The sequence below is a fragment of the Mirounga leonina genome, unplaced genomic scaffold, assembly GCF_011800145.1.
Source record: "Mirounga leonina isolate KUSES-001 unplaced genomic scaffold, KU_Mleo_1.0 Mir_53, whole genome shotgun sequence".
Taxonomy (NCBI): Eukaryota; Metazoa; Chordata; class Mammalia; order Carnivora; family Phocidae; genus Mirounga; species Mirounga leonina.
This window is the reverse complement of record NW_023270807.1, coordinates 86327717-86354146: the sequence shown is the minus strand read 5'-3', so window position 1 is coordinate 86354146 and position 26430 is coordinate 86327717. Positions and strand designations below refer to the sequence as shown.

At 36.4% G+C, this 26430-nt stretch overlaps 1 protein-coding gene across 3 annotated transcripts in view; it reads right to left on the bottom strand.

The window, feature by feature from the left end:
• TBPL1 (TATA-box binding protein like 1) overlaps positions 1 to 26430 on the bottom strand; it is a 33758-nt gene that overhangs the window by 4950 nt on the left and 2378 nt on the right. The window contains exons 1-2 of one of the 3 annotated variants that reach the window (XM_034990705.1): positions 22985 to 24512; positions 2105 to 2283 (exon numbers count right to left, since the gene is read on the bottom strand). In XM_034990705.1, coding sequence (XP_034846596.1) covers positions 2105 to 2239 — 135 coding nt within the window. In that variant the 5' untranslated portion in view covers positions 2240 to 2283; positions 22985 to 24512. Of the gene's footprint in view, positions 1 to 50; positions 109 to 2104; positions 2284 to 22984; positions 24513 to 26430 lie in introns of those variants that run through there. The other 2 variants (XM_034990706.1, XM_034990704.1) reach the window with 2 other exon arrangements.

Genomic DNA, 26430 nt, shown 5'->3' with positions numbered 1-26430 from the left:
TGCTCCATGTGGCCATTTTAATAAAAGTGTAACTACTACTCGACGCTTACCCAAGACTGAAATAAATAACTGTTCTCCAAATCATCCATTCTGACATCAAGTACCATACTGAACACAAAGAACATATTAATTCAAAAGGACATTTAATTAATTATAAATACAAGGTCTGTATAAACATCTTACTATATACTTGAAATCAATGTGCTATAAGCATGCAAACTTTTCAACTCTCATTCCACCCTAGTCATGTAACTGGAATTTGCAATTTGCATGGATCCTTAAAGATGCCAAACTTATTAAAACCTCAGGAGTTTTGCAGTAATTGTTACTATTTCATCTGGAATATTCTTCCCTCAATATTCTCACTTTCATTCTCTCACCAGATGTCAGAGAGAGAGGCCTTCCCTGACCACTCCACCAAAGCACCCATCTCCGCATTGCTCCCCACCTCCTACCCTGCTTTATTCTGCTTCATGGTACTCATCATTATATTGTATCTTACAATTGAGATGCCTACTACATATTCAAGTTCAATATATAAATCTTGAGTGCAGGACAAATGTTGGACCTGGAGATGTAATTTTAGATTCCTTAGATATGAAAGGCATTTAAGGTTGTGGGTTTGAATGAAATTATCTACACAGTGAGCATAAATCAGTCAAGGACTGAGGTCCAAGAGAACAATGTGAATTTAAATTTTCATTGCTATTTTTCATTTATGGAAAATATTATATGCCCATTATGTATAAGAGATAAATGTTTACTGAATATTGTAACATATAAATGAATCGGACATTTCTCCTTAAAACTTCTGTTACTTTTGGAGTTTCACGCTTTCTCTGTCATATGTCATATTATCAAACTTTCGCTATTAAGTCTGGAAGGATAAAATTTAACAAAGAGCCAAATTAAACTTGAACCAAAAGATATTATAAAATTTCATACACAAGGGGTTGAGAAACACTGAGTTTATTCTGCATTTAATTGTCTTTCACCACCACCTTATCCATCAATTCAGCTTCTTCAATTAACCTTCTATGAAAAATGACTTCCCTGTCACATGGCATGCTAAGTTCCAAAGCGGTATTAGGCATTTTACTCTCTAACCGTCTTAGCAGATATCTTTTGCCTTTATTTAGGTGACGATGGCATTACTGATGAACTTGAAAATCTTTAATTGTGGGTCACTGCAATTTTTAATTGAATTTAATTCATCTTAACTTAGTTTCTAGTACTAAGAGCTAATGATAATTTACTGAGATATACTGGCACCTAATTTTTAGAGCTAGAGCTTTCATATACATTCATAATTTTCATGATAAATGTATAAGATATATATTTCAATACCATTTGGTTTATAAAAGCCAGTGAACACACATTGTCACTTGTAATGTTAATCTCATTAAGGTTAAAAGCAAGTTATCAATGTTTTTATTTTAAATATTATAGGTCTAACAAAAACTAAAATTTATAGTGTCTGGGTTAGGATATGAGCCATATTATTTTCAGCAATTTGTTACTAAAGAATACCAACTATTTTGGCTAAATAAAGAGGGGTATTAAAATATACTACAAAAATCACAACATATATATTAGGGCATCATTCGTATCATACATCATTCATGTAACTATATATTTTTAAAGATTTATTTAAAAAAGAGAAAGTGAGAGAGTGGACGGAGGGCTAGAGGGAGAGCATAGCCTGACACAGGGCTCGATCTCACGACCTGAGCCCAGAACCTGAGCCAAAACCAAGAGTCTGACATTTAACCGACTGTGCCACCCAGGAGCCCCTAAAAAATTATATTTGAATAGTATATGCCACATATAAATGCCCCCTTCTTCATTTAAAAGAAATTGAGAGGACAATACAATTCTAGTAGCCTGTGAATTCTTTGCTAAGACCTGGAGACAGGGAACATCCAAAAGCTGACACTTCACAGGAGGAGGGGCCACTTCTACAAGGCTCAATGTTGTAGTGAGTACAACTCGCACGTGGTAAGGTATTCATAAACTATCTGTATAGAGAATATGTTTTAGAATATGATTCACAGCACTATAAAATTAGTCTGTATAGCACACATACCAAAATTAAGATACTTACTCCAACATCACGCTTATAAATTACATTTGCTCCCTCCAAAGCAATCTTCCTTAAGTTCAAATGGCATCTTGTTCTAAAAACACAGACTACATTTGTAATTAGAATGTCCAATGCAACATCACTGTCTGCATCCATTGGGGTAGTTTAAAAACTTAGCTTCCCACCACGAAGATCACATCCTGAGAAATAAAACAAAATAAAGTAATTAAATATTCTGTTAATTTATTTTTCACAAATAGTCCTAAAAATTAAAATATAAGAAATGAATTACATTATTTATTTTTTAAATGTTATTCAAACCAAATCATGTCCCTTCTGTTGCCCATTAAAAAAGTCATTTTCAAAAAGATAATAAACATATCATATAAAATATGCTTTCAAAATCCGGGCCTAACTTGTATTCCTTACAATTAATAAGGAACTTTCACATGCCAGGAGCCTACCAGACTCATCTCCTGCTACTTGCCTTAACAACCACTATGTTTCAGGTGTATCACAGTTATAGCAATTCTCCAAATATACCAAGTTCAAGGGCTGGACTTCGTGGTCCCAATGTCCCATCATTACTATAACCCACCTCATACAACTTGCCAGGGCTAAAAAAAAAAAAAAAAAAAAAAAAGATGACCTATTTTTCCTCTATTTTAGGTAACTGGCTTACTTGTTTAAAGAAGGATAAATATTAATTATATTAGTTAACAGATTTTTCTCATTTACTAGTCATTCATTCATTCTTCATTTATCAAATATCTTCCATATACTGAAGACACCAGAGAAAAAAATGAGTAAGACAAATCTTTTGTCTTCAAGGAGCTCTGTAAAAAGCACAACACCATTTTTGTCAAGATCACAGTCTTCCAGAATATACCTTTCAAAACTATGATATGAGCATTTCTATAAACAAACAAAAATGAGCCCTAGTTTTTACTAAGCATATGACCCGTATCCAGCTAAAAAATTCTCTTTGACTAGGTTTCTATTTATTTATTTATTTGAGAGCGGGGGAGGAGCAGAGAGAGAGAGAGAAAGAGTCTCAAGCAGACTCTGTGTTCAGCACGGCCCATGTGGGGCTTGATCTCACAATCCTGAGATCATGACCTGAGCCAAAACCAAGAGTCCAAAACTCAACTGACTGAGCCACCCAGGTATCCCTAGGTTTCCACTTCTTAAAAAACAAGTAACAGGAATTCAGCTTACCTAACCCACAAAGAGAAAACCAGAAAACACTAATATTACTATTATAATGACCTTTAAAGATTCCTTGAAGCTGCAAAATGAAAAACTAGTATTCCTTATAAGGATTCAAATTATTATATGATTAAAACAATGAAGATGCCAAGAGTCCCAATAAAGAAAATTCAAGCTTGTTTTCCTGTCTTTCAGTATTTGATAGAACACAAGTCAGACCAAGCCTTCTAGCACCAGTCTGGGATGATGGAGCATTCAGCTCTGTGTACCACATGTATCTTAGCTTCATCAGGTTTTCTCACATTTACATTCCCTTCAATCTGTTTATCTTCTTGTTTTGTCGTTTTTTGTGTATATCTGAGCAACCTCAAACAATTTTTATGTACAAGGAGTGGAGCAGGGGTAGCAGTGGATAGCTATATATGTAGACAGATTAATAAAGAGGACAGAGGCAGTTATCAATACTGATCTTAAACAGTGGGATCAATATCTGACTTACCACTTAACCAGTTACGAGAACCTGACAGGTTATGCAATCTATCTGGGCCTCAGTCTTCTCATTTGTGGCATGAAAGACAGTGCCCTACCAGAAAGTGTAGGGATTATAGAGAAGGTATAAAAAGTACCTAGCACATGTATCTGGTAACAATAACACAAAAATGACAGTTAATATAGATCAAATAAGTTTAAATCAGAGAGATACCTTAGTATCATTTCCCATGATTATATTATAAACCAGATATTGAGCCACCTAGACCTCACCGGGTTTCCTATGTTCCTATAAAAACTGTGCAATAACTGAAGTAAAGAAGCTCTTAGTTGCTTACCTCAACATCCATTCTATCCTTCCTTCACAATATACAGAACCCAAAAGAATCCAGCTGGGTACACTGTGGGAGAAATCAAATACTCTACGTACTTTCAAGGCCCCCTGGTAACAGATATAGCCAAGAGGCCACATGGCCCTGTCATGGTTAATGAAATGTAAAATGAAATAAATGGTTTTGTGTCTTTGGGGAAGAAAAGACTGCTTAGAGTGACCAAACTCAGCCAGCAAAAACCCCTTTGCCTTTCCACCCTTCTTCACTTTTATTGCCTGGAGTTTGGATATAAGAGTTAGAGCTCAAGTAGCCATTTGGGATCATGAGAGTATGTGATAATGATAGTAGAACAGGAAGACAGAAGATGCCTGAATCCCCGATACAGTGAAACTCATTATCTCTGCACTTCCTAATTCCAGACTTGATGAACGTGAGAGAAAAATCAATTTCCCTATCAGGCCTGAACATGTTGGATTTTTGTTATATGCTGCCAAACCTAATCCTAACAGATACACATCTCATGAGATAGCCTACAGAAAGCACTACTTAAGGAGAAACTATGAAGAAACTATGTCAAATTTACTGTTTCACACAGATTTTTTTTTTTTACATCAAACAGGTTAAAACAAATTAAGGGGAGAATACAAGGGCAATATATAGGGTAAAAATAAGTCAAGAGTAGGTGTAAAGCAAATCTTGGTGAATGCAAAGAAGCCTTGAAATTAATACAAAATAGGTGATTGTGTCTGTACTTTAGCAACTTAAATTCTAAAAATGAGGTCACAGGCCTAGTTCATCTTAAGTTACTCAATGTTCATATTTTACATAAATATAATCTGGCAAGCAGCCTCAGAAAATACTATTGCTCTCACAGGTTTTCAATCAAGGATATAATATGAAGTCAGTACTTAAAAAAGAGACATCTACACAAATGAAAGACTCCACATTTCTGAAGCATTACAAATAAAAAAAAAAAAAACCCACTTGCAATTAATTTATCTATCTTGTAAAATAAGGGAGTAGTGCTGGATATTAACAAAGATTCACCCCACAGCTAACATCATACTGAATGTTGAAAAGCTCAAAGCTTTTCCTCTGAGATCAGGAACGAATCAAGGATGCCTACTCTCACCACTTTTATTCAACATAGTATTGGAAATCTTAGCCAGAACAATTAGGCAAGAAAAAGAAAATGCATCCAAATTGGAAAGGAAAAAAGTAAAACTATCACTTTTTGTGGATGACATGATTTTAAACACAGAAAACCCTAAAGACTGCACCAAAACAGCTATAACATAAATGGATTCAGTAAAGTTGCAAGATACAAAATCAATATATAAAATCTGTTGTTTCTACACATTAGCAACAACTATCAGAAAGAGAAATTTTAAAAACTCACTTTACAACTGCATCAAAAAGAATAAAATACCCAGGAATAAATTTAAACAAGGAGATGAAAGACCTATACACTGAAAACTGTAAGACACTGATGAAAGAAACTGAAAAATAAACAAATAAATGGATATACCATATTCATGGATTGAAAGAATTAATATTAAAATGTCCATACCAGGCGCCTGGGTGGCTCAGTCATTAAGCGTCTGCCTTCGGCTCAGGTCATGATCCCAGGGTCCTGGGATCGAGTTCCGCATCGGGCTCCCTGCTTGGCAGGAAGCCTGCTTCTCCCTCTCCCACTCCCCCTGCTTGTGTTCCTGCTCTCGCTATCTCTCTGTTAAATAAATAAATAAAATCTTAAAAAAAAAAAAAACAATAATAAAATGTCCATACCACCACAAAACAATCTACAGATTCAATGCAATCTCTATCAAAATTCCAATGGTATTTTTCACAGAAACAGAACAAACAATTCTAAAACTTGTATGGAACCATAAAAGCAATCTTGAGAAAGAACAAAGCTGGACTCTGATTTCAAGCTATATTACAAAGCTATAGTAATCAAAACAGTGTGGCATTAGCATAAAAACAGGCACAGAGATCACTAAAACAGAATAGAGCTCAGAAATAAAACCCATGCATATACAGTCCACTGATTTATGAAAAAGGAGGTGAAAATATACAATGGGGAAAAGACAGTCTCTTTCAATAAGTGGTGTAGAGGAAAACTGGACAGCCACATTCAAAAGAATAAAACTACACTATCTTCTACCATACACAAAAATTAACTCAAAACAGATTAGAGACTTAAAAGTAAAACCTGGAAATATAAAACTAGAAGAAAATAGGTGGTAAAGTTCCTTGATATCAGTCTTTGCATTGAATTTTTGGATCTAACTTTATTTTTTTAAAAAGATTATTTATTTATTTATTTGAGAGAGAGAGAACCCACGAGTGGGGCAAGGGTCAGAGGGAGAGGGAGAAGCAGACTCCTGCTGAGCAAGGAGCCTGAGCCAGGGCTCGATCCCATTACCCCAAGATCATGACCTGAGCCGAAGTCAAACACTTAACCAACTGAGCCACACAGGTGCCCCTGATTTTTGGATCTAACTTTAAAAGCAAAGGCAACAAAAGCAAAAACAAACAAGTGGGATATAGATTAACCTAAAAAGCTTTTGCATAGCAAACAAAATGAAAAGGCAACCTACTGAATGGGAGAAAAGAGCTGCAAATCATATACCCGATAAGAGGTAAATATCCAAAAAATATAAAGAACTCCTATAACTCAATAGTAAAAAACAATAATCTGATTAAAAAATGGGTAGAGGAACTGAAGAGACATTTTTCCAAAAAAGACATACTGATGGTCAACAGGCACATGCAAAGATACTCAATGTCACTAGTTATCAGGAAAATGCCAGTCAAAACCACAATGGGCTATCACTGCATATGTGTTAGAAAGGTTGTTAACAGAAAGGCAAAAAATAACAAATGTTGGTGAGGATGTGGAGAAAATGGAACCTGTGTGCACTGTTTGTTGGAATGTAAATTGGTGCAGCTGCTATGGAAAACAGTATGGAGGTTCCTCAAAAAATTAAAAATAGAAATAACATGATCCAGCAATTCTGCTTTTGGATATTCATCTGAAGAAAAGGAAAACGTCAAATCGAAAAGATATATGCACCCCTATGTTCATCACAGTATTATTTACAACAGCCAAGATATGGAAATAACCTAGTGTCCATCAATGAGTGAATGGATAAAAAAGATGTGGAATATGTATATATACAATGGAATACTTCTCAGCCATAAAAAAGAATGAAATTTTGCCATTTGCTACAACATGGATGTACCTTGAAGGGTATTAAGCTATGTGAAATTAATCAGACAAACAAAAATTTTACTTATATGTGGAATCTAAAAAACAAAACAAATAAACAACAACAAAAGCAGAGACTAAAAAATACAGAGAAGAAACTGATTATTGTCAGAGGGGAAGGTGGGTGTGGGGATGGGTGACATACAAAGGGGTTGAGGTACAAAGTTCTAGTTATAAAATAAATAATTCACTGGGGTTAAAAGTATAGCACAGGGAATATCAGTCAATAATATTGCATTAACTTTGTATGTTGACAGACAGTAACTACATTTATCATCATAAGCACTTTTTAATGCATATAAATGGGGAATTACTAAGTTGTACACCTCAAACTAATATAATATTATATATGTCAACTATACTTCAATTAAAGAAAAGGTTAAAAACAAGAAAGAAATACCTATTGGAAAATAAGAAGCTTAGAAACAAATGACTTAAGCATTTGATCCAAGAAATCAAGTAAATAATAACCACAAATATATAAGGAAGAAACTAATAAAAGTAGAAATAGTAAAACTAAAAAAACCAAACATGGTAGAAATAAAAATTCATCTCAAATTTTAAGATTCCAATAGTTTTTTCATGAGTATTAACAAATAATTTTCTTCTATTTTTTTTGTACAGTGTAGTAAAACAACATATATATAAAATTACTATAAGAAAAATAAAATTAATTCTATTTTGATTTCAATATAATTATCAATAACTGTCTCACCACCCATGGTTTAATGAGGTGTTTTGTCCTGTGTCTCAAGTAAATGTCTATGAGTTGTCCAATATTTTCTTGTAATAAAAAGCAAAGTTCAAAACTGCACCTGTCCTAACTTCAGGAAATGTCATATTTCTAGCTTTTTATTAAATGCATTATAACTGTGGTCAAAAGTACAAACTTCCAGTTATAAAAATAAATAAGTCCTGGGGATATAATGTACAGCCTGGTGACTAAAGTTAATACTACTGTTTCCTATATTTGAAAGCTGATAAGAGAGATTTTAAAAGTTCTCATCACAAGAAAAAGAATTTGTAACTATGTGTGGTGATGGATGTTAATGACATAGTGTGGTGATTATTTTGTAACTCATACATATATTGAATCATTAAGCTGTATACCTGAAACAATGTTACATGTCAATTGTATATCAATAAAAAATTTTAAATAGTCTTAGAAAAAAATGCATCATAGAAGTTGAAGCAGCTTATTCCTCACTCAATGATTTTAGGGATAAGAACAAATTGTGTTTTAGGTTCTCTGACTTTCTAGAGGTATTCAAAAACATTACTTGAGCAACCATCACAAACTGCAACCTTAAAGCATTACTTGGAAAACACCGCCACCTCCTGGCTCTTAAGACAAAGTGCAAAGACTACAGATGTACCTTGCAGATATTGTGGGTTTGGTTCCAGAGCACCATAATAAAGTGAGTAACTCAATAAAGCAAATCAAATGAATTTTTTGGTTTCTCAGTGCATATAAAAGTTGTGTTTGCCCTATACTGTAGTCTATTAAGTGTGCAATAGCATTATGTCTAAAAAAAATCAATGTATATACTTTATTTCTTTATTGCGAAAAAAAAGCTAACCATCATTTGAGCTTTTAGCAAGTCAATCTTTTTCCTGGTGGAGGGTCTTGCCTTGATGTTGATGGCTGCTGAGTGATCAGGTGGTGGTTGTGGAAGGTTGGAGGCTGTGGCAATTTCTCAGAGTAAGACAATAATAAAATTTGCCAGATGGATTGAATCTTCCTTTTACAATCAGTTTCTCTATAGCATGTGATACTGTTTGATAGCATTGGGCCACTGTTAGAACTTCTTTTAAAATTGAGGGTCAATCCTCTCAATCTACTAAACCTACTACTTTATCAACTAAGCATATGTAATATTCTAAATCCTTTGTTGTTGCTTCAACAATCTTCACAGCATCTTCACCGGGAGTAGATTGCATCTCAAGAAAACGTTTTTGCTCATCTGTAAGCAACTCCTCATCCACTCAAGTTTGATCATGAGATTGCAGCAATTCAGTCACATCTTCAGGCTGCACTTCTAATTCTCATTCTCTTGCTTTTTCTACCACATCTGCAGTCACTTCCTCCACTGAAATCCTGAGCCCCTTAAAGTCATCCATGAGGGTTGAAATCCATGAGGGTTGAAATTAGCATCTTCCAAACTCCTGTTAATGTGGATACTTTGATCTCTTCCCACGAATCACAAATGTTCTTAATGGCATCTAGAATGGTGAATCCTTTCCAGAATGTTTTCAATTTCCTTTGCCCAGATCTACCAGAGGAATCACTATCTGTGGCAGCTATAACCTTACGGAAATGTATTTCTTAAATAGTAAGACCTGAAAGTTGAAATGACTCCTTGATCCATGGACTGCAGAATGGCTGTTGTGTTAGCAGGCATGAAAATAGCATTAATTTCGTTGTACATCGCCATCAGAGCTCTTGGGTGACCATGTGCATTGTCAATGAGCAGTTAATATTCTGAAAGGAATCTTTCCGATTCCTCAACAGTGGCCTTCAATATTCAGTAGACCACGTTGTAAACAGATGTGCTGTCATCCAAGTTTTGTTGTTACATTTACAGAGCACAGGCAGAGTAGCTTTAGCCTAATTCTTAAGGGCTCTAGGATAACTGGAACGGTAAATGAGCACTGGCTTCAACTGAAAGTCCCCAGCTGCATTAGCCCCTAACAAGAGAGCCTATTCTTTGAAGCCAGGCATGGACTTCTCTCTAGCTATGAAAGCCTTGGATGGCATTTTCTTCAATCTAAAGCTGTTTTGTCTATATTTAAAAATCTGTTGTTTAATGCAGCCAGCTTCATGAATGATCTGAGCCGGATCTTCTGGAGAACTTGCTGCAGCTTCTACATCCGCACCTGCTGCTTCACCCTGCACTTCTCTGTTATGGAGAAGGCTTCTTCCCTTAAGCCTCATGAACCAACCTCTGTGAGCTTCAAACTTTCTCCTGCAGCTTCCTCACCTCTCCAGCCTTCACAGAATTGAAGAGAGTTAGGGCCTTGCTCTGAATTAGGCTTTGGCTGAAGGGAATCTGGTGGCTGGCTTGATCTTCTATCCAGACCACTCAAATTTTCTCCTTATCAGCAAGAAAGCACACATTCGTGTGTTTACTGGAATAGTACTCTTAATTTCCTTCAAGAACTTTTCCTTTGCATCCACAACTTGGCTACCTGGCACAAGAGACCTAACTTTTGGCCTATCCCAGCTTTTGACATGCCTTTCTCACTAAGCATAATCATATCTGGCTTTTGATTTAAAGTGAGAGCTGTGTAATTCTTCCCTTCACTTGAACACTTAAAGGTCACTGTAGGATTATGAACTGGCCTAATTTCAATATTGTTGTGTCTCAGGGTATAGAGGGGCCTGAGGAGAGAGACAGGGGAACAACCAGTTGGTGGAACAGTCAGGCACACACAATATTTCTTGATAAAGCTTGCCATCTTACATGGGTACATTTTGTGGTGCCCCAAAACAATTATAGAGTAACATCCAAGATCACTGATCACCATAACAAATATAGTAATAATGAATAAGTCTAAAATACTGAGAGACTTTTCAAAGTGTTGGAAAGATGGTGCCAATAGATTTGCTTGGTGCAGGACTGTCACAAACCTTCCACTTGCCAAAAACTCAGAATCTGTGAAGTGCAATAAAACCAGTTAAGTCTGTACTACATTTTATATTTCCCACGCCAGGAAAGATATTTAAACTGAAAGGCTACAATAAACACTGTCATCAAAACAAGGCAAACCCCTAAAATCCAGTAAAAAGCCAAAAGAACAAAACCAAATAAACCTGAGAATACAGAAAAGTAGAATCTAGCTACTTTAAGTGTATTCAAGTTGCATCTGAGGATACTGAGGGAGGAGCCTCCAACGCTTTAACCACAAAATTACCATCCATGACTTGAGAAATGGCAGAAGTAGGGGAAGACTGAATATAGAGCAATTTGCAAACAACACGAACCCTCATGGTCTCCTGGAAATTGTTCTTTTCTACAAGTGAGGCATGTCATCCAAGTAATCTCCTATTCTTTAAGAAGCTCTCAAAATAGCACATTAGGAAATAGACATTTTGTGCCCAGTTTCTAACAGATTACTTGACAGTCTCTCAACACATGCCTGTGACCAAACTACCGTTTCTGCCTTCTAAAAAGACGGTGTTCTTTCACATCTGTTTAATAGTAGAGGAGATACCTTACTTCTTAATTTTGTCTTCTGGAAACTGGTGGTATCACTGCACCTCCCAAGGTGCTTTTAAGGATTAAATATGGTTATCTATGTCCAGTACATTGCATACGGCATGCGTTCATTATATGGTAGCTATTACTGTTTGGTGGATTAACAGGTAGTTGAATTTTATTATCAAATAGTATTATTTAATGAACTGATGCAAAGCCTGAGCACAGTGACATTAACAGATGGAGAAAATGGATATCACAACATGTTAGGCAGGGGTCAGCAAACTATGGCCAATGGGCCAGTGGCTATTCTGTAAAAAAAGTTTTATTGAAACATGCCATGTTCAAGTATTTACCTAACGGCTATGTGACACAGCTAAGCACTTATGACGAAGACCAAATGACCCACAAGACTAAAACAGTTACTGTCAGGTCCTTTAAAAAAAAGCTTCTCAATTCCTGGGCTAGCCCAATGAGGCAATATCAATCAAATAAAATGTAACACTGACAAATTTTAAAGCCCACATTTTTACTAAGATGAGCAAAACATCTGTTTGTCATGGTCCTTGACTGAATCCCGGCTTGAACAAACCAGCTGTAAGAGATATTTGAGGGCAATCAGTATGTATCTGAGTGATAGATGATATTGGGGAATTACTGTTCATTTTGTTACATGGAATGATAGAGTGGTTATGGAGACAAATATGCTTATTTTTTAGAGATGCATACTAAAATATTCAGGGAGGCATGTCATGTGTATAATTTACATTAAAATACAAGCATTTTTCATTGTCTGAACTGAGTAACAATTAGATTTGGATAAGGTTTCAGATGATTCCCTAGATGTTGGCATCTTGCCACAGGAATCAAACAAATTGGGACAATCTACTCTGAGATACAGAATAGATTTGGATAGTAGACATAATTGCATTTTAGGATCAAAAAATGTCATGTTACTATTTCATTTCTTAATTGTTAAAGAGTAACAATTATTTAAAGAATTGTTTAACTAGGGGATATATGTTAACATATATTAAATCGTTTAATTGTTAACAATTTAACAACTGAACAATTGTTAAAATTGTTAACAATTGTTAAAACTAGGGGATATATGGGTACTTGTTGTACTATTTTCCCTACAATTCTGTCTGAAAATTTCCATAATAATTTTAAAGGGTATTTAAGAAAAAGACTTTACTTCATACTAGGCCATACTAAGGCAACATGAAATTATAATTACTTAAAAGACAAACAAACAAAAGCTAGGTTAGATAGGAGTGCCCAGAGCAAAGGACGTAATAGTCTTTTTTGTGACTGAAACCTCTAGAATGTCCTAATATTATCATTTAAAGAGGGCAATGGCAACAGATATCCAGAGGAAAGTAGGATTATGAAATATAAAAATAATTGTGTGAGGAAAGTCTCAGGACATTTAGCACAGGAGAGAAAAGACAGCAGTTGTTCTCAAATATCTGAATAAAAAGGAAAATGAAAGAACCAGTTAAAGTCACATGGAAGCAAATCTCACAAAGCCACACCAATAAACAAGTACCTACAAAGCAGTAGGCTCCACAGAAGAGAAGTCTCAAAAAAAGAGGCAGCGGGGCTAGAGAATTAACCAACAGTTAGGGATGTTACAGAATGAGTCTTCCATTCAGTGGAAGAGGAGACTAGATGGTTTCTAAGATCCCATCTTATTCTAAAATCCCAGATTCTAACATCTTAGATGCAGACATGCTATAGACAAACTTAGGAATTACATACTAAATTTTGATTTTAATTCAAGAGCTATTATGTTAATTTAGTTAAATTAGTTAATTTAGTTGAATTAACATCCCAATTCTCAACATCCCATTTTCCCTTCCACATGCCATTTGTGTTCAAAGGGGCAGTAAAGGAAGACCGTTGTTAGCAGCACTAAGGGGCGAAAGTATAGGCACAGGACCAAAACTGCAACCCTCTCACTTGTGTGGCAGCAAGGAGGACATTTCCGTGCATGGCACTTTAGGGGCCCATCCTTAGGGTTGGCATTCTTGTGTTCCAGCTACAGGAAGAAAACTTTACTAACAGTAGGCCTGGCCTCAAAAACTCTTGTACTTTCCAAAGGAAAGGATTATATATTATGCCACCCATATTATATAAAACATTTAACAAATACTTAAGTATAAAGTAAAAGTATCTGATATACAAAACCATTATCACATTAAGTTAAACAGGAAGTTAAAGTATCTTCATTACTTTTGCCTCCACCTACTATCTATGACTCATCTGAATACCAAGCCTGAAGAGTAGTAAGCAGGGAGCATTCATGTAAATAACTTGCATCAAAATGAACCGTTATAATTTTCTAAATCGATATAAACTAAAAAAAATACTGTTTTTTTATGAAAATTAATTAACAACAACAACAACAACTGGGGGTTTGTCAGCAACTATCTATTTAAAAAAACAGTAAGGAAAAAATTTTATGCCTCAGTCAATAAAAATATTTGTAATGGTGCCTAAAAGGTAGTGGAGCAAAATTTAAATGATGCTGATTTTCTGAATGAGTGCTTAGGAAAAGATAAGTCAATGGTTTACACTCTTGTGAAAAAGTTCCAGGTAAGAAAATATTTTGCGATTTTAAAAATTCATAATCTGGGGCGCCTGGGTGGCTCAGTTGGTTAAGCGACTGCCTTCGGCTCAGGTCATGATCCTGGAGTCCCGGGATCGAGTCCCGCATCGGGCTCCCTGCTCAGCGGGGAGTCTGCTTCGTCCTCTGACCCTATCCCCTCTCATGTGCTCTCTGTCTCTCATTCTCTCTCTCAAGTAAATAAATAAAATCTTAAAAAAAAAAAAAATTCATAATCTGGGGCGCCTGGGTGGTACAGTCGATAAATCGTCCAACTCTTGGCTTCAGCTCAGGTCGTGATCTCAGGATTCTGAGATCGAGCCCCGAGTTGGGCTCCACACTCAGTTCAGAGTCTGCTTGAGATTCTCTCTCCCTCTCCCTCTGTCCCTCCCACTCAGGTTCGCTTTCAGTCTCTAAAATATATAAATATATCTTTAAAAAAATACATAATCCAATATCCATCTCATATTAATGTTTAAACAGTAGCCTACTTAAGAATTTCACTATTTCATTATGTACTAAAACCTACCTATAAAGTAAGAAAACCTGGATCCTAATGGAACCTATGTGACAGTGGGCTAGCTCTGAACTGTTCCTACACTTATTTGTAAATAGTGCACACCATTTACTCATCACGATTGTTTTGAGGAACTAATGAGCACCTCACAAATCATAATACGCTCAATTAAAGTAATGTCATATTAGTCAATGCTAACATTAACTAATGTATTATTGTGGATAAGAACAGAAATAGTACAATTTACTGAATACAACTTGAAATTTGGGGAATCAAACTCAAAAAGATGAGAAATCAGGTGTACCAATTCCTTATTAAGAGCAAAATTTATTTTGGAAACATTTTTTTTTTTTTTTTTTTTTTTAAGATTTATTTATTTGAGAGAGAAAGAGGGCGCACACGAGCATGTGGAGGGGTAGGGGGAGAGAATCCAAGCAGACTCCCCACTGAGCGTGGAGCCCTATGCAGGACTCGATCTCAGGATCCATGAGATCATGACCTGAGCCGTAGTCAAGAGTCGGACGCTTAACTGACTGAGCCACCCAGGCACCCACTGGACAGATTTCTTAGTATTTCAAATAAATGGTTTTAATATATGATTTTTAAGGAAGATATAATTTTCTGATTACATAAAAAATACTCAAAAACAAGTCATTCATAGTCCTACCACAGTGATAATTACTAAGTTTTTTTTTCACTATGCTCATATAGGCACATGTCTCTAGGCTGCTGAATCCTTCTATTTATCTGCATATTAAACAAGATTGAGATCACATGTATATGCAGTCATGTCCACTCAACAAAATACTTTGTCAAAATCTTTGGCAATCTGAGATATGAGAGAAAGCAAAATTGAAATAACTGGTGAGGGTGAACCTCTTAAATACTAATGAGGGTGAGCTTGTAAAATATTACTCCTCATATTTACTCTGTTAACTGTGTCAGATCCTTTGTTCATTTTCCTTCTGAGATTCCTTACTGATCTATGCAAGCTCTTATATGTTGAAGAATATTAACCCTTTTGCCTGCTTATACTATTCCTTCTGCTAAAGTTCTTCACCTGGCTCACTCCTATTTGTTCTATAGCTCAGCATCACTTTCATTCAACCAATTCCCTAACAATGAATTGGCTATCTAAGCAGTTGGCCTCCTGCTAGGGGACAGGGCTCCAGCACAAACAAGACCTGGTAGAGGGAATAGCAGGTGTTCTCAGCTCTGAAGTGAGTTGAGAGTTATGAACTATTCATACATGAAGAAGGGCCAGCATGGCTAGAGTAGAAAGAGTGGCACAAGACTGGGCTGCAAATGCAGGGAGGGGTCAAATCATGCCTTCTAGGCTATATTAAGGATTTTCGCATTCACGTTTTCACAATGGGGAACTAAAAGAGAAACAAGAAATGACATGAAGTATTTGCTTTTTAAAAATATATCACTGGTACTTCTGTAATGGGAGAATGGACTGGATGATAAGAATGGTCAGGAAACTCAGTCAGGGTCTAGTGGAGCAGTCCTGGTGAGAGAGGACAGCAGTGGAGACCAGGGTGGATGAAGATGGAAAGAAGTAGACAGAAGAGTGACATTTTTGGGAGATGAGGGAACAGAGTTTTGTGGCTGATATGGGGAAGAGGAAATGGGAGATGGAAGATGACTCCAGGTTTGTGGCCTAAGATACTATTTACTGAGACAGAAACAATGGAGGGAGAGCACGTTGCAGAGGAGACGGGAAAAGAAAGAGGGGTAAGGATTCTGTTGGAGAAATGTTGAATTGAACGAACCTGTGAGACATCCAAAGGAAGGTCCAGAGCAGACAATCAGGTAAGAGTCCATCACTCAGGACAGGTCAGTCTAGATTAGAGGTGAAAACCTGAAAACCCTAGTATAGAAGGTAATTAAAACCATGATGGATAGGGGTGCCTGGGTGGCTCAGTCGGTTAAGCGTCTGCCTTAGGCTCAGGTCATGATCCGAGGGTCCTGGGATCGAGCCCCACATCGGGCTCCCTGCTCAGCGGGAAGCCTGCTTCTCCCTCTCCCACTCCCCCTGCTTGTGTTCCCTCTTTTGCTGTGTCTCTGTCTGTCAAATAAATGAATAAAATCTTAAAAAAATTAAAAAACCATGATGGGTAAAATAAGAAATCAAAGGAACTAAGACATCTGATCCCTAACACTGAGCCAGGGTATCCCTACTCCTGAGTCCCATGACCATGTTGCTACGCAAACCACTATCACAGCATTTTCCCACACTATAGTTAAACTTCCTATTTATGTATATTTCCCTGGTAGACAATAGACTCCTCAGACACATGATCACATCTTACTTATTTTTGTACCCAAGCCTTAGCATAGTTCCCGAGACACCAAACACATTCAATAAAATGTCTGCAAGAGCTTAACTGTTAGCTTGAGATCAAAAAGCAGTACACACACACACACACACAAGTATAAGAGCTTAGACTCTGCAGTAGATCATTTAGGTTAAATCCAGACTCTACCATTTACCAGTAGTGTGGTGTTGGGTAAGTTATTTAATGCCTCTGTGCCTCAATGTCCTGACCTATAAAAAAGGCAGGTAACAGTACCTATCACAGAGTGTTGCAAAAGTTGACATTTCATGCAAAACACTTAGTACAGTACTTGTACACGGTAAGCATTCATATTTAGCTATCCTCATTGCTACAGTTATAATCTCCTTGCTTCCTCTTCCATGAATAGAGAAATGTTCAAAAAGGGAAAGGATTTCCAATTATTTGTTGTGGTCCTTAAGCTCTGGAACACAAAAACAGATCATGTTCCTTCAAGTCTAAAAGCAAGGGGGTAAAAATAAGGAATATAATTTTGATGTATCTAGTAAGTGAAATTAGTATTTAAAAAAATAAATTTAGCAGTTTTTTTTTTTTGTTTTTTTTAAATCCCCAATAATAACGGAATCATTTCAAATCAAGTGTTGATTGTGGGGGGTTTGGGGCAGGGGGAGCGGGATTAGGGGAGAAAGGGAATAGGAAGAGGGGAAAAGAATCTGAACAAGTCTCTTACATATTACAAAATGTATATTTTGCTAACTTTTACTTAGCTAGGTACTGGCAAACACAGGTAGACAGAAGAGTGACATTTAGAAATTAAATTGTAACACAACTGTTTATCATGTTCATTTCTAAGTGAAATTTATTATGTTCATTTCATTTCACTTGTAAGGCATCAATTTTCTCCAGCAGGTCTTATATGTCTATATTTTCCCATATTATGGGCTATCATTTCAAAAACTAGTAAGTTTATCACTTTATAGAGAATCTTGATATTTGTCCTAACTTACCCACAAGTAGCTACAATTTCTGAGACTAACCAAGCCATTACCTGATAATAAGATAATAAAAGCACATACTTTTAAAAAGATTATTATTTTCTTTGTTTAAGTGTACATGTGAACGCACTAGGTGGCTAACAAACAAAACAAGCCCTCTTTCAGCTTCTGTCTGGTTGGTGTCAGGCTTGGCATGCATAAAGCTCAAACTTCTCTGTATTCTGATTTTTATTCAGGAGTGGAATACAGGGCTCAAACTCAAATGCTGACAGCTCATCAAGAATTTAATCAAGAGAAAGCATGGCAAGGTGAAAACACAACATGTGAAATTTTCTATTTTGACAGTTTCCTTTCAACTGCTTTTACAGGTTTTCCCTTCATATAAACTGTGTGCTCTAGTGTAGACAACCTGTTTAAGGTCTATGTCGTGCATGACTGCCATTTTAAGAAAAGGAAGGTAGAATTATGAAGTAAGTTAACTGTGGGAAAATAGTATACAGACTTCAAACTTTTCTAGGTAAAAAATAGTTTTTACTACTTAGTAAAAAAGTAACACACTTTAAAAAAAGCAAACAGGATTAGAGAATTAATCTTTCCACATGGAAGCACCATTAAGAATCCCTTATTTTTCTCAGAGCTGTCAGGTTTTTAATAATTGGGGGCCGTGTCACTCAAAAACTGTCAGTATGGAGAACGGAGCTAAAGAGTAGAAGAAAGCCGTAACATTTTTTAAACTGGAAATTAAGGTCTGTGAGAGAAGTCTAAAAATATTTTAAAATAGCACAAGAGTAAGCTGCATAATTAGATAACATACAAGTAAAAGAAAGGATTCTTACACAGAACATAAGAGTGATAACGAAGTTTTCTGACTGGAACACTAGTTCTTAACTATTAAGAAAAAGATAAAACAAAATAAACACTATGAAAAGCCTCAACCCCCAGAGATATTGATTAACTAACCTTTGTAGAGCCCTAATTTTTTAAAACATTTCTAAGTTGTTCCTAATGGGCAGCCAGTTGAGAGCCACTGGGCTGAAACGCCACAATAGGTCATCAAAATAATGGAATTTCCCTTCCAGCAGGTCCTTAAAATGGGCTCTATTCTCATATCAGGCCTGTTTATCATTAGAGAACATCAAGACTTCTGCACTCTGTTTACCCTGCATTGTTTCCTCCACTTGATTCACGCATGAAACCTTCACAATCTACCTTGTCCTCAGCATGGTATGAGATGTTTACGAAGTTCACTGCTGAATCTGATGTCATAGCTGAAACTCCCTCCTACAGGACCTCTCCAGAAGATAAAACACCGGGCACTCTTGATTCTCAAAATTCTCCCTTACCATCCCCTATTTTCTGGCTTCCGAGACACCTTTCCTATGTTCTCCTGTCATCTCAAATACTGCTTTCTGCTCCTTAAACTGGAAGTACTTAACTGAAATCCATGACAGTCCCTGAAAAGCTCAACAATAGGTTCCAGAGGTGAGGAACTCCTTGAAATTGTATACACACAAATTTGGATGCATACCTGAGGCTTTTTTTTTTTTTTTTCATATTCTCAATGAGTTTAGGATCCCCGAAGGTTATAAACCACTGCCATAAATCCTTTTTTTCTTTAAGCTTTCCAGGCTTCAATTGTTATCTATGAGCTTATGGCTCCTACATCAATCCTAACCTATCAGAGATCTGAATCCATATTCCTAACAGGCTGTTTGGCATATTTATTAAATTAAACCAACATATCCAAAATTAATCAGTCCCCTCAGAAATACTTGTGGTCTCCTTAATTCTTAATTTCAGTCAATGGAGCCACCCTCCAACACTCACACACCTAAGTCAGATTTCAGAATAATCCTTCAGCTCTTCTTTTTCTCTTTACCCAGTTAAATTTTCATCTAGCTTCTTTTCTGCCTCCAGAGCATCAGCATTTTATTTTAGGCTTTCTCATGTCTTTATGGCGACTGCCTTCTAACGGAACTCTGCCTGCAGTCCCCACAGTCTAGTCCATCTACCAAATAAGCTACCAGAATTATCTTCCTAATTGTGCCACACCCCTGCTTAAAGAAAAGTCTCTTGGCTCTCTTGCATGGACAAAATAGAATCTAGCTTGCTTGGCTTGGAATGCAGTGAGCTCTAAGTCTCCAATTTACCTTTTGTAACCTAATCTTCCACTTCCAACACACCTTAACAACCTCAACTTTTTACCATTTCTCCTGCAATAGCAGACCTTTTCCTAATTTTGTATTTGCCCAGGATGCCCTTTCCTCCCTGCTTCAACAGACTCGTTCGTACTTGTAATTGGATTCACTGAATATGCAACTGATGTGAACCAAGCACCGTGGCTAGACACCGGGCATACAGCTCAGAACAAAATGGTCAGGTAAGGCATGCTCACGGCAGCTGTAGAATCTGACAACAGATATGCAATTAAAGCAATTAGAGAATGTGATCTAGGTTATGAAGGAAATAAGATGACACGAGAGAAACTCTAGGGGGAATGATGCAGGCAGGCTTCTTAACTTCCTCAGAGAAGACAAATTATTAAAATGAGATCTTGTGGGATAAGGAACCAGTCATGAAACACTGAGAAAGGGACTCCGAGCAGAGGGCGCTGCAAAGGTACCGTCTGTACCATAACTGTGTGCTAGACTGTAGGCACCGCACTCCTTGAAGAGAACTGTTTAGTACAAGTGTGTGTCCTTAGAATTTGGTTTAGCTGGCACTTGGTCATTGACTCAATAAAGAGTTGCTAAATTAAATGAATAAGGACAACTAAAAGAGAGAATTATGGGGCTGGGGAATTAAGTAGGAAGGGTAGACATTTTTCACGATTACAAATAAGAATCTTAGTAGCCCCAGACCACTCAAGTTCTCTAGCAGCATCCTATTATTTCCTTTTTTAACTGGCTGGTATGTTCTGCTTAGTGTTCCTACACCTAACAAGTTATTACTGGTAATTAGTTTAGACCCCCAAATCCTGAAAGGTAATTGTGTTTCAGGAGCTCTTACAAATACAGAAACATGTTTCTGACGTAAGGAAAGAATTGTTTTAATTAAAACACACATACAGATCCTCAGCACTTTTGATGTACATATTCCCTTCCCTTTCTCCTAAGAGTTACATTCTCCATTCTAACCCCAAGGATCCTTACACATCCATATCCTAAATTCATTCCATGATAGCTGGTTAGAGACTAGCTAACAGGTCAGTTACTTTCAGCACACATCAATCATCCAACTGAATGGGTATGATGGTAAAGCCATCGTTCCTTTCTTTAGGAAATGAGAGTGAGGATATAACAAAAGACAAATTAAGAATGTAACTTCAGACATTTGAAACTCTTCCAATTTAACAGGCCCCAAGCAAAAAGCCTAGAAAGAGTAAATTAAAAGGCACATGTTCTTAATGGACACACAAATTGAACAATTATCCAAGCAGTACTGTACTATGCACTAAAGCAGAATTTTCAAGACCACTGGTCAGCTAAAGGTTTTCTCTGCTATACTAACATAAAGCTTTACATTAGCAATATGCTGAGAAGATGATAAAAGTGTTATTCCCATGGCTTTTTATCAGTTACAAACTGTTGAGCTGTGTCACATACTTTAGGTCCCCCATCACTACCAAAAAAGGAGTAGAGAACTGCATTAAGAAATCTAGTGTACCTTTGAGATTAGCATACCAAGTTCATGCTGAGGAAGGTCTAATGAACTGGTGACTTTGCCTTCAGCTTGGTTGTGCCTTCCACATCTACCCTCACCTGCCACCAGCGGAGGTCCTGGGATATGGTCAATCCACCATGAGCAGTTAAAGGATGCTTGTTACAACGTCACTAGGTTACACATGCATACAATAACTGGAGATAGTCAAGAAGCTCACTGTAGCCATAAGCTGGTAAGAAAAAAAAAAAAAAAGGCTTTGTTGCTCAACGAAAGTATGTGGAAAATTAAAAAGAATGGGGTGGTTCTTGTTCCACAAAAGCTTCAGGTTTCATGAATCTTAGCTGAGGTTCAAACAATGATGGGTTCTGTAAATGTTTACCATAGTCAAAAACCAAATTCCCATCTTCATATTTGTACTTTTGGATTACACACTAGCTTTGTCTCTATATCTCAAGGACAGCAACACCTGTCCCTAAGAAAGTGGGGTGGAAAGAACATAAGGAAACATTAACAATGCGTTAGTCAAACCTTTATTTCAAAACAGGCTTTTATTCTGGGCAATATGGACACCATGGAGACCTGTTTTTGTAAAAATTTCCCACTTCAGTCCTTAGAACATCTAAAATTAAAGGATATATGTAAATGTGTATGTATATATCAATATATCTATATCTGTATAGATATCAGTGAATTAGCCATGACCATTTCTTTGCTTATCTCAGTATTTTTCAGATTCAGAATCCATGATGGCTATGGGAATAATGTTAACAATACTTTATCAATACTAAATCAATCTGGCCAACGTAGTGATTACTCAACTAAATCAGCAATATCTACTAGACTTCATTCTCTTTAAACAGGAAAACAAAAGCCACGTCTCCAAATACAAGCATACTGGCCAATTTTCTTAGTGGGGAAAGGTATAAAAACCAATTAAAACCAACAAAAACAGCACAACATGGAAGAAAGAGTTGTAAAACTCTACTCCTGTACAATTAAAGCAAAACATATTTTTAATAGTATGTTTTATATAAACTTCTGTAATACACATTTTACAAAAATATTATTTCAGCTAAAAACCAAGAGCTGGATATTAGCCAAAAAGGGAAATAACAGTTTGCAATTCATTGAATAAATGAAAAGGCAGAAACATTTATTTTCTATCATCAGTTTCAAGTGTCCATATAACTAAACTAAAACATTTGGACTTAACTTTAAAAAGCGAACCATTTCAATAACAGCCTAAACAAAGCCACAATTAACAAGTTATTCCCCTGATTAGGTCAGCCTCAGTATATGGTGTCAGCCTTACCATAAACAAATAATTTTCCAATCGTATGCAGTCACTCTTGAGCCACCTGAATTACTGGAGCAGAGCAGCAGTTTCAGCTACTTCTAAAATTACAAGAAAGCTACTATGTACAACATTTATAGTGACACAGAAAACTCAAGTTAAATGGCTTGACAAAGACATCAACAAGTTTCGAGTTTACCACCATTTCAGGTTATACAAGCAAAAATAGTGTCCTCTAAAGAAAGACGAACTCTGCTAAATGAAACCATTGGGGTCTATTCCTTTTATTCAGAAGCACCATACAGCAAAACAAGCGGTCAAGTCCACAGGGTAATAGCATTTCAATAGCTGCAACGTGGTGCCAGACCAGGCTTTGTTGGCCTTCCTTTTCCAAGAAGCAGAGATGTCTCTTTTTACTTAGTCCATCTGCCGTAAGTGATAACCAGATGCCTGTGTGATAATTCAAAATTAAAACAAAGTACTTCCCTCCCACCAAAACCCAACAGCAGAGATGAATCCAACAGCCAGTGATCGCAAATCAAGAATTCCAATGCTTTAACAGAAAGTCCCCAGAAGGAAGAAACAAAGCATACAGCCGGTTCACCTTTAATGTGCTGCCTAGTAAGGCTGCTAGGAGCATCAGCTACTAGTTTTTCAGCTCACTATGCTGAGCATTGTTCTGGTGCTTTACACTTAGCTCTCACAGCAACCCCCCCAGGCTAGTACTAATATTAACCCCATACTGTGGTTGAGGAAACTGGGGAATCCAGGCAGTGAAATAACTTGCTCAAGGCCACATCACCAAGAAGCAGAAAACCACTGTGCTGAACACAGACAACCTGTATCCAGAGTCCATGCCCTTAAGCGTTGTATCAACCCTAATCCCAAGAAAGCATAACTGATTTTGATCAAAAATGTTCTGCCTCACAATGAAAATACCTGTAATTTATCAGCAAAAGGAGGTTAGCACCTGATTCTTTGGAATTATTTAATCAATAAAAAATTTTCGACTTAAAATACTAAAAGTCACCCACACATGTCCTGAGAAAACTCAACATCCACTCTGATTTGCAATACTCTTGACTGATGAATGAATCCTGTGTGGTCAAAGTCGCCAGCCAAACTTTTGTGCTGCATTTTTTTGGTGAAATTTTAAACAGTTTCATTATTGATTCTTGCATGAAGGCCGATCTGAACTGTCCCAAAATTTACATTACTGTATTTTTTAACATTTAATGGGATCCCTAGCAGCATGTCTCCCATACAAAACAAGCCACTTAAACCAAACCTTGAATTTTATCACCAGTCACAAGATAAAACCAGATGAATATAATTTCTGATACAACCTGTTTCTTTTTCATTAATGACATACTTCTGGAATCTTGGTTTTTCCACAACCACACACACACACACACACACACACACACACACTCCGTCTCCCTACTTAATAAAAGGCTGTATCACAATACAAAAGTCAAATTTGCATACGTGGCCTGGAAAGACCTCAAACACACACATACTTTCTTTTTGAAACTGCTCAAGGTGGTATTCTTGGGACAAGAGAAAAGACTGCATCTACTCAAGGCAGTAAATCATTATTTTTATCATCTGAATTGGTTTAAAAAAAAAAAAAAGGCCCTAATCATGTACAAGAAACTTTTGCTGCTTATAACTTGTAGCCAGCATAAAAAAGTTGAAATTGTAGGCAACAAGAATTAGATTACTAATTAAATTAGATATCTGAAAGATTCCCCTCATCTACCAGACAACTCCCTGAAGTGGAAGAATAAATATGTATACATCCTTTTATTAAAATGTTAATCTTCAAATATGAACACACATGCATGACGTTAATATACAATAGGACAGCAACTCATGGTCCCGATCCTCGAGAAACTTCTAATTTAGCAGGCATGATGAAATCTGTACACCAACAGCACCAAAGTAACAAAGAATTTAAAATTCACATTTGTGATGTAATGTATGGTGACTAACATAACGTAATAAAATAAAATTAAAAAAAGAAAAAATCCACATTTGTGTGTCATGTTTTGGTATTCATGTACAGCATTTCTCTGCTATCTACAAGTGCACAAAAAGCACCTGAAAAGAAACACCTTTCATCCAGCTGTACATACCTGACGTGGCATCAGGCATATAAAAGGTGCAACAAATATAAGTTTCAGGAAATCCTTGTTTTTTAATTTAAATGTCACAACACAGCTATATTTTCAAAGCACTACAGATTTTTGGTTAGAGACACTGTGGAAATACTCTACTATAAATTCTTCTAAAGTCAATTTAAATTTTATTTTTCAAAGCAATAGTAATTTCATCACATAGTCGATTATGCAACAGAAGGAAATCAATCACCAGATATTACAGACATCCTTCACCTAAAAACAACACTGACACCCACTCAACTAGATTATACAATATTTATTTTAAATGATGTGCCACATCCATAGGAAATAACACTCTAAAAATATTCAGTTGCATATTGCACATGTATTTGTTCTACTTTAGAGCAAATTCTGCACATTCTATATATGTATATAGTAGGTCCCCTTCATCTGTGGGGGATATGTTCCAAGAACCCCAGGGGATGCCGAAACTATGTAATACCAAACCCTATACATAGTACGTTTTCCCCTATACATACATACTTATGACAAAGTTTAATTTATAAATTAGGCACAGTAAGAGATTAACAACAATAATAAAACAGAACAATTATAACAATATACTGCAATAAAAGTTACGTGAATGTGGTCTTTCTCAAAATATCTTCATGTACTGTACTCACCCTTCTTTTTGTGATAATGTGAGATGATAAAATGTCTGTGTGTTGAGATGAAGTGAGATGAACGATGTAGGCACTGTGACCTAGTGTTAAGCTACTATTAACATTCTGAGGATCATTTGCTTCCAGACCATGGTTCACCAGGGGTAACTGAAACCATGGGAAGCAAAACCACAGATAAACAGGGAACTACCATACATCCACAAAAATTTCGAGACAAAAATTTTCCACATCAAGAAAAATTTGTGGAAATCACTTCAGTTGTTCCCTCAAATTTGGCAAAATCTAATTTCAGTCAAATATTCAGATGCAAAAATAATCAGAAAAGACTAATGTTAAGAAAAGTGTTTTAGAATAAGAATTATGAAAATCTTAGGTTCAATTAAAAGCACGCAGTAAAATCTACAATACTCTTACCTTTAAAAAAGTGACTATGTCTACAGTTATAATACTGCCACGTGAACTTCTAAAACACCTTTAACTCTGAAAAGTTACAATATTTCGTACATGCCTTATTTCAATACAGTCTTTTGAGTCTTGGCATGAGGCTCCTAGCCTGTTGTATTGCACAAATAGAATGAATACAGACATGTGACATGACCACTCCAATTCTCCAAATAAAGGGGAGGGATACAGAAGGAAAATACAACAAAGTAACATT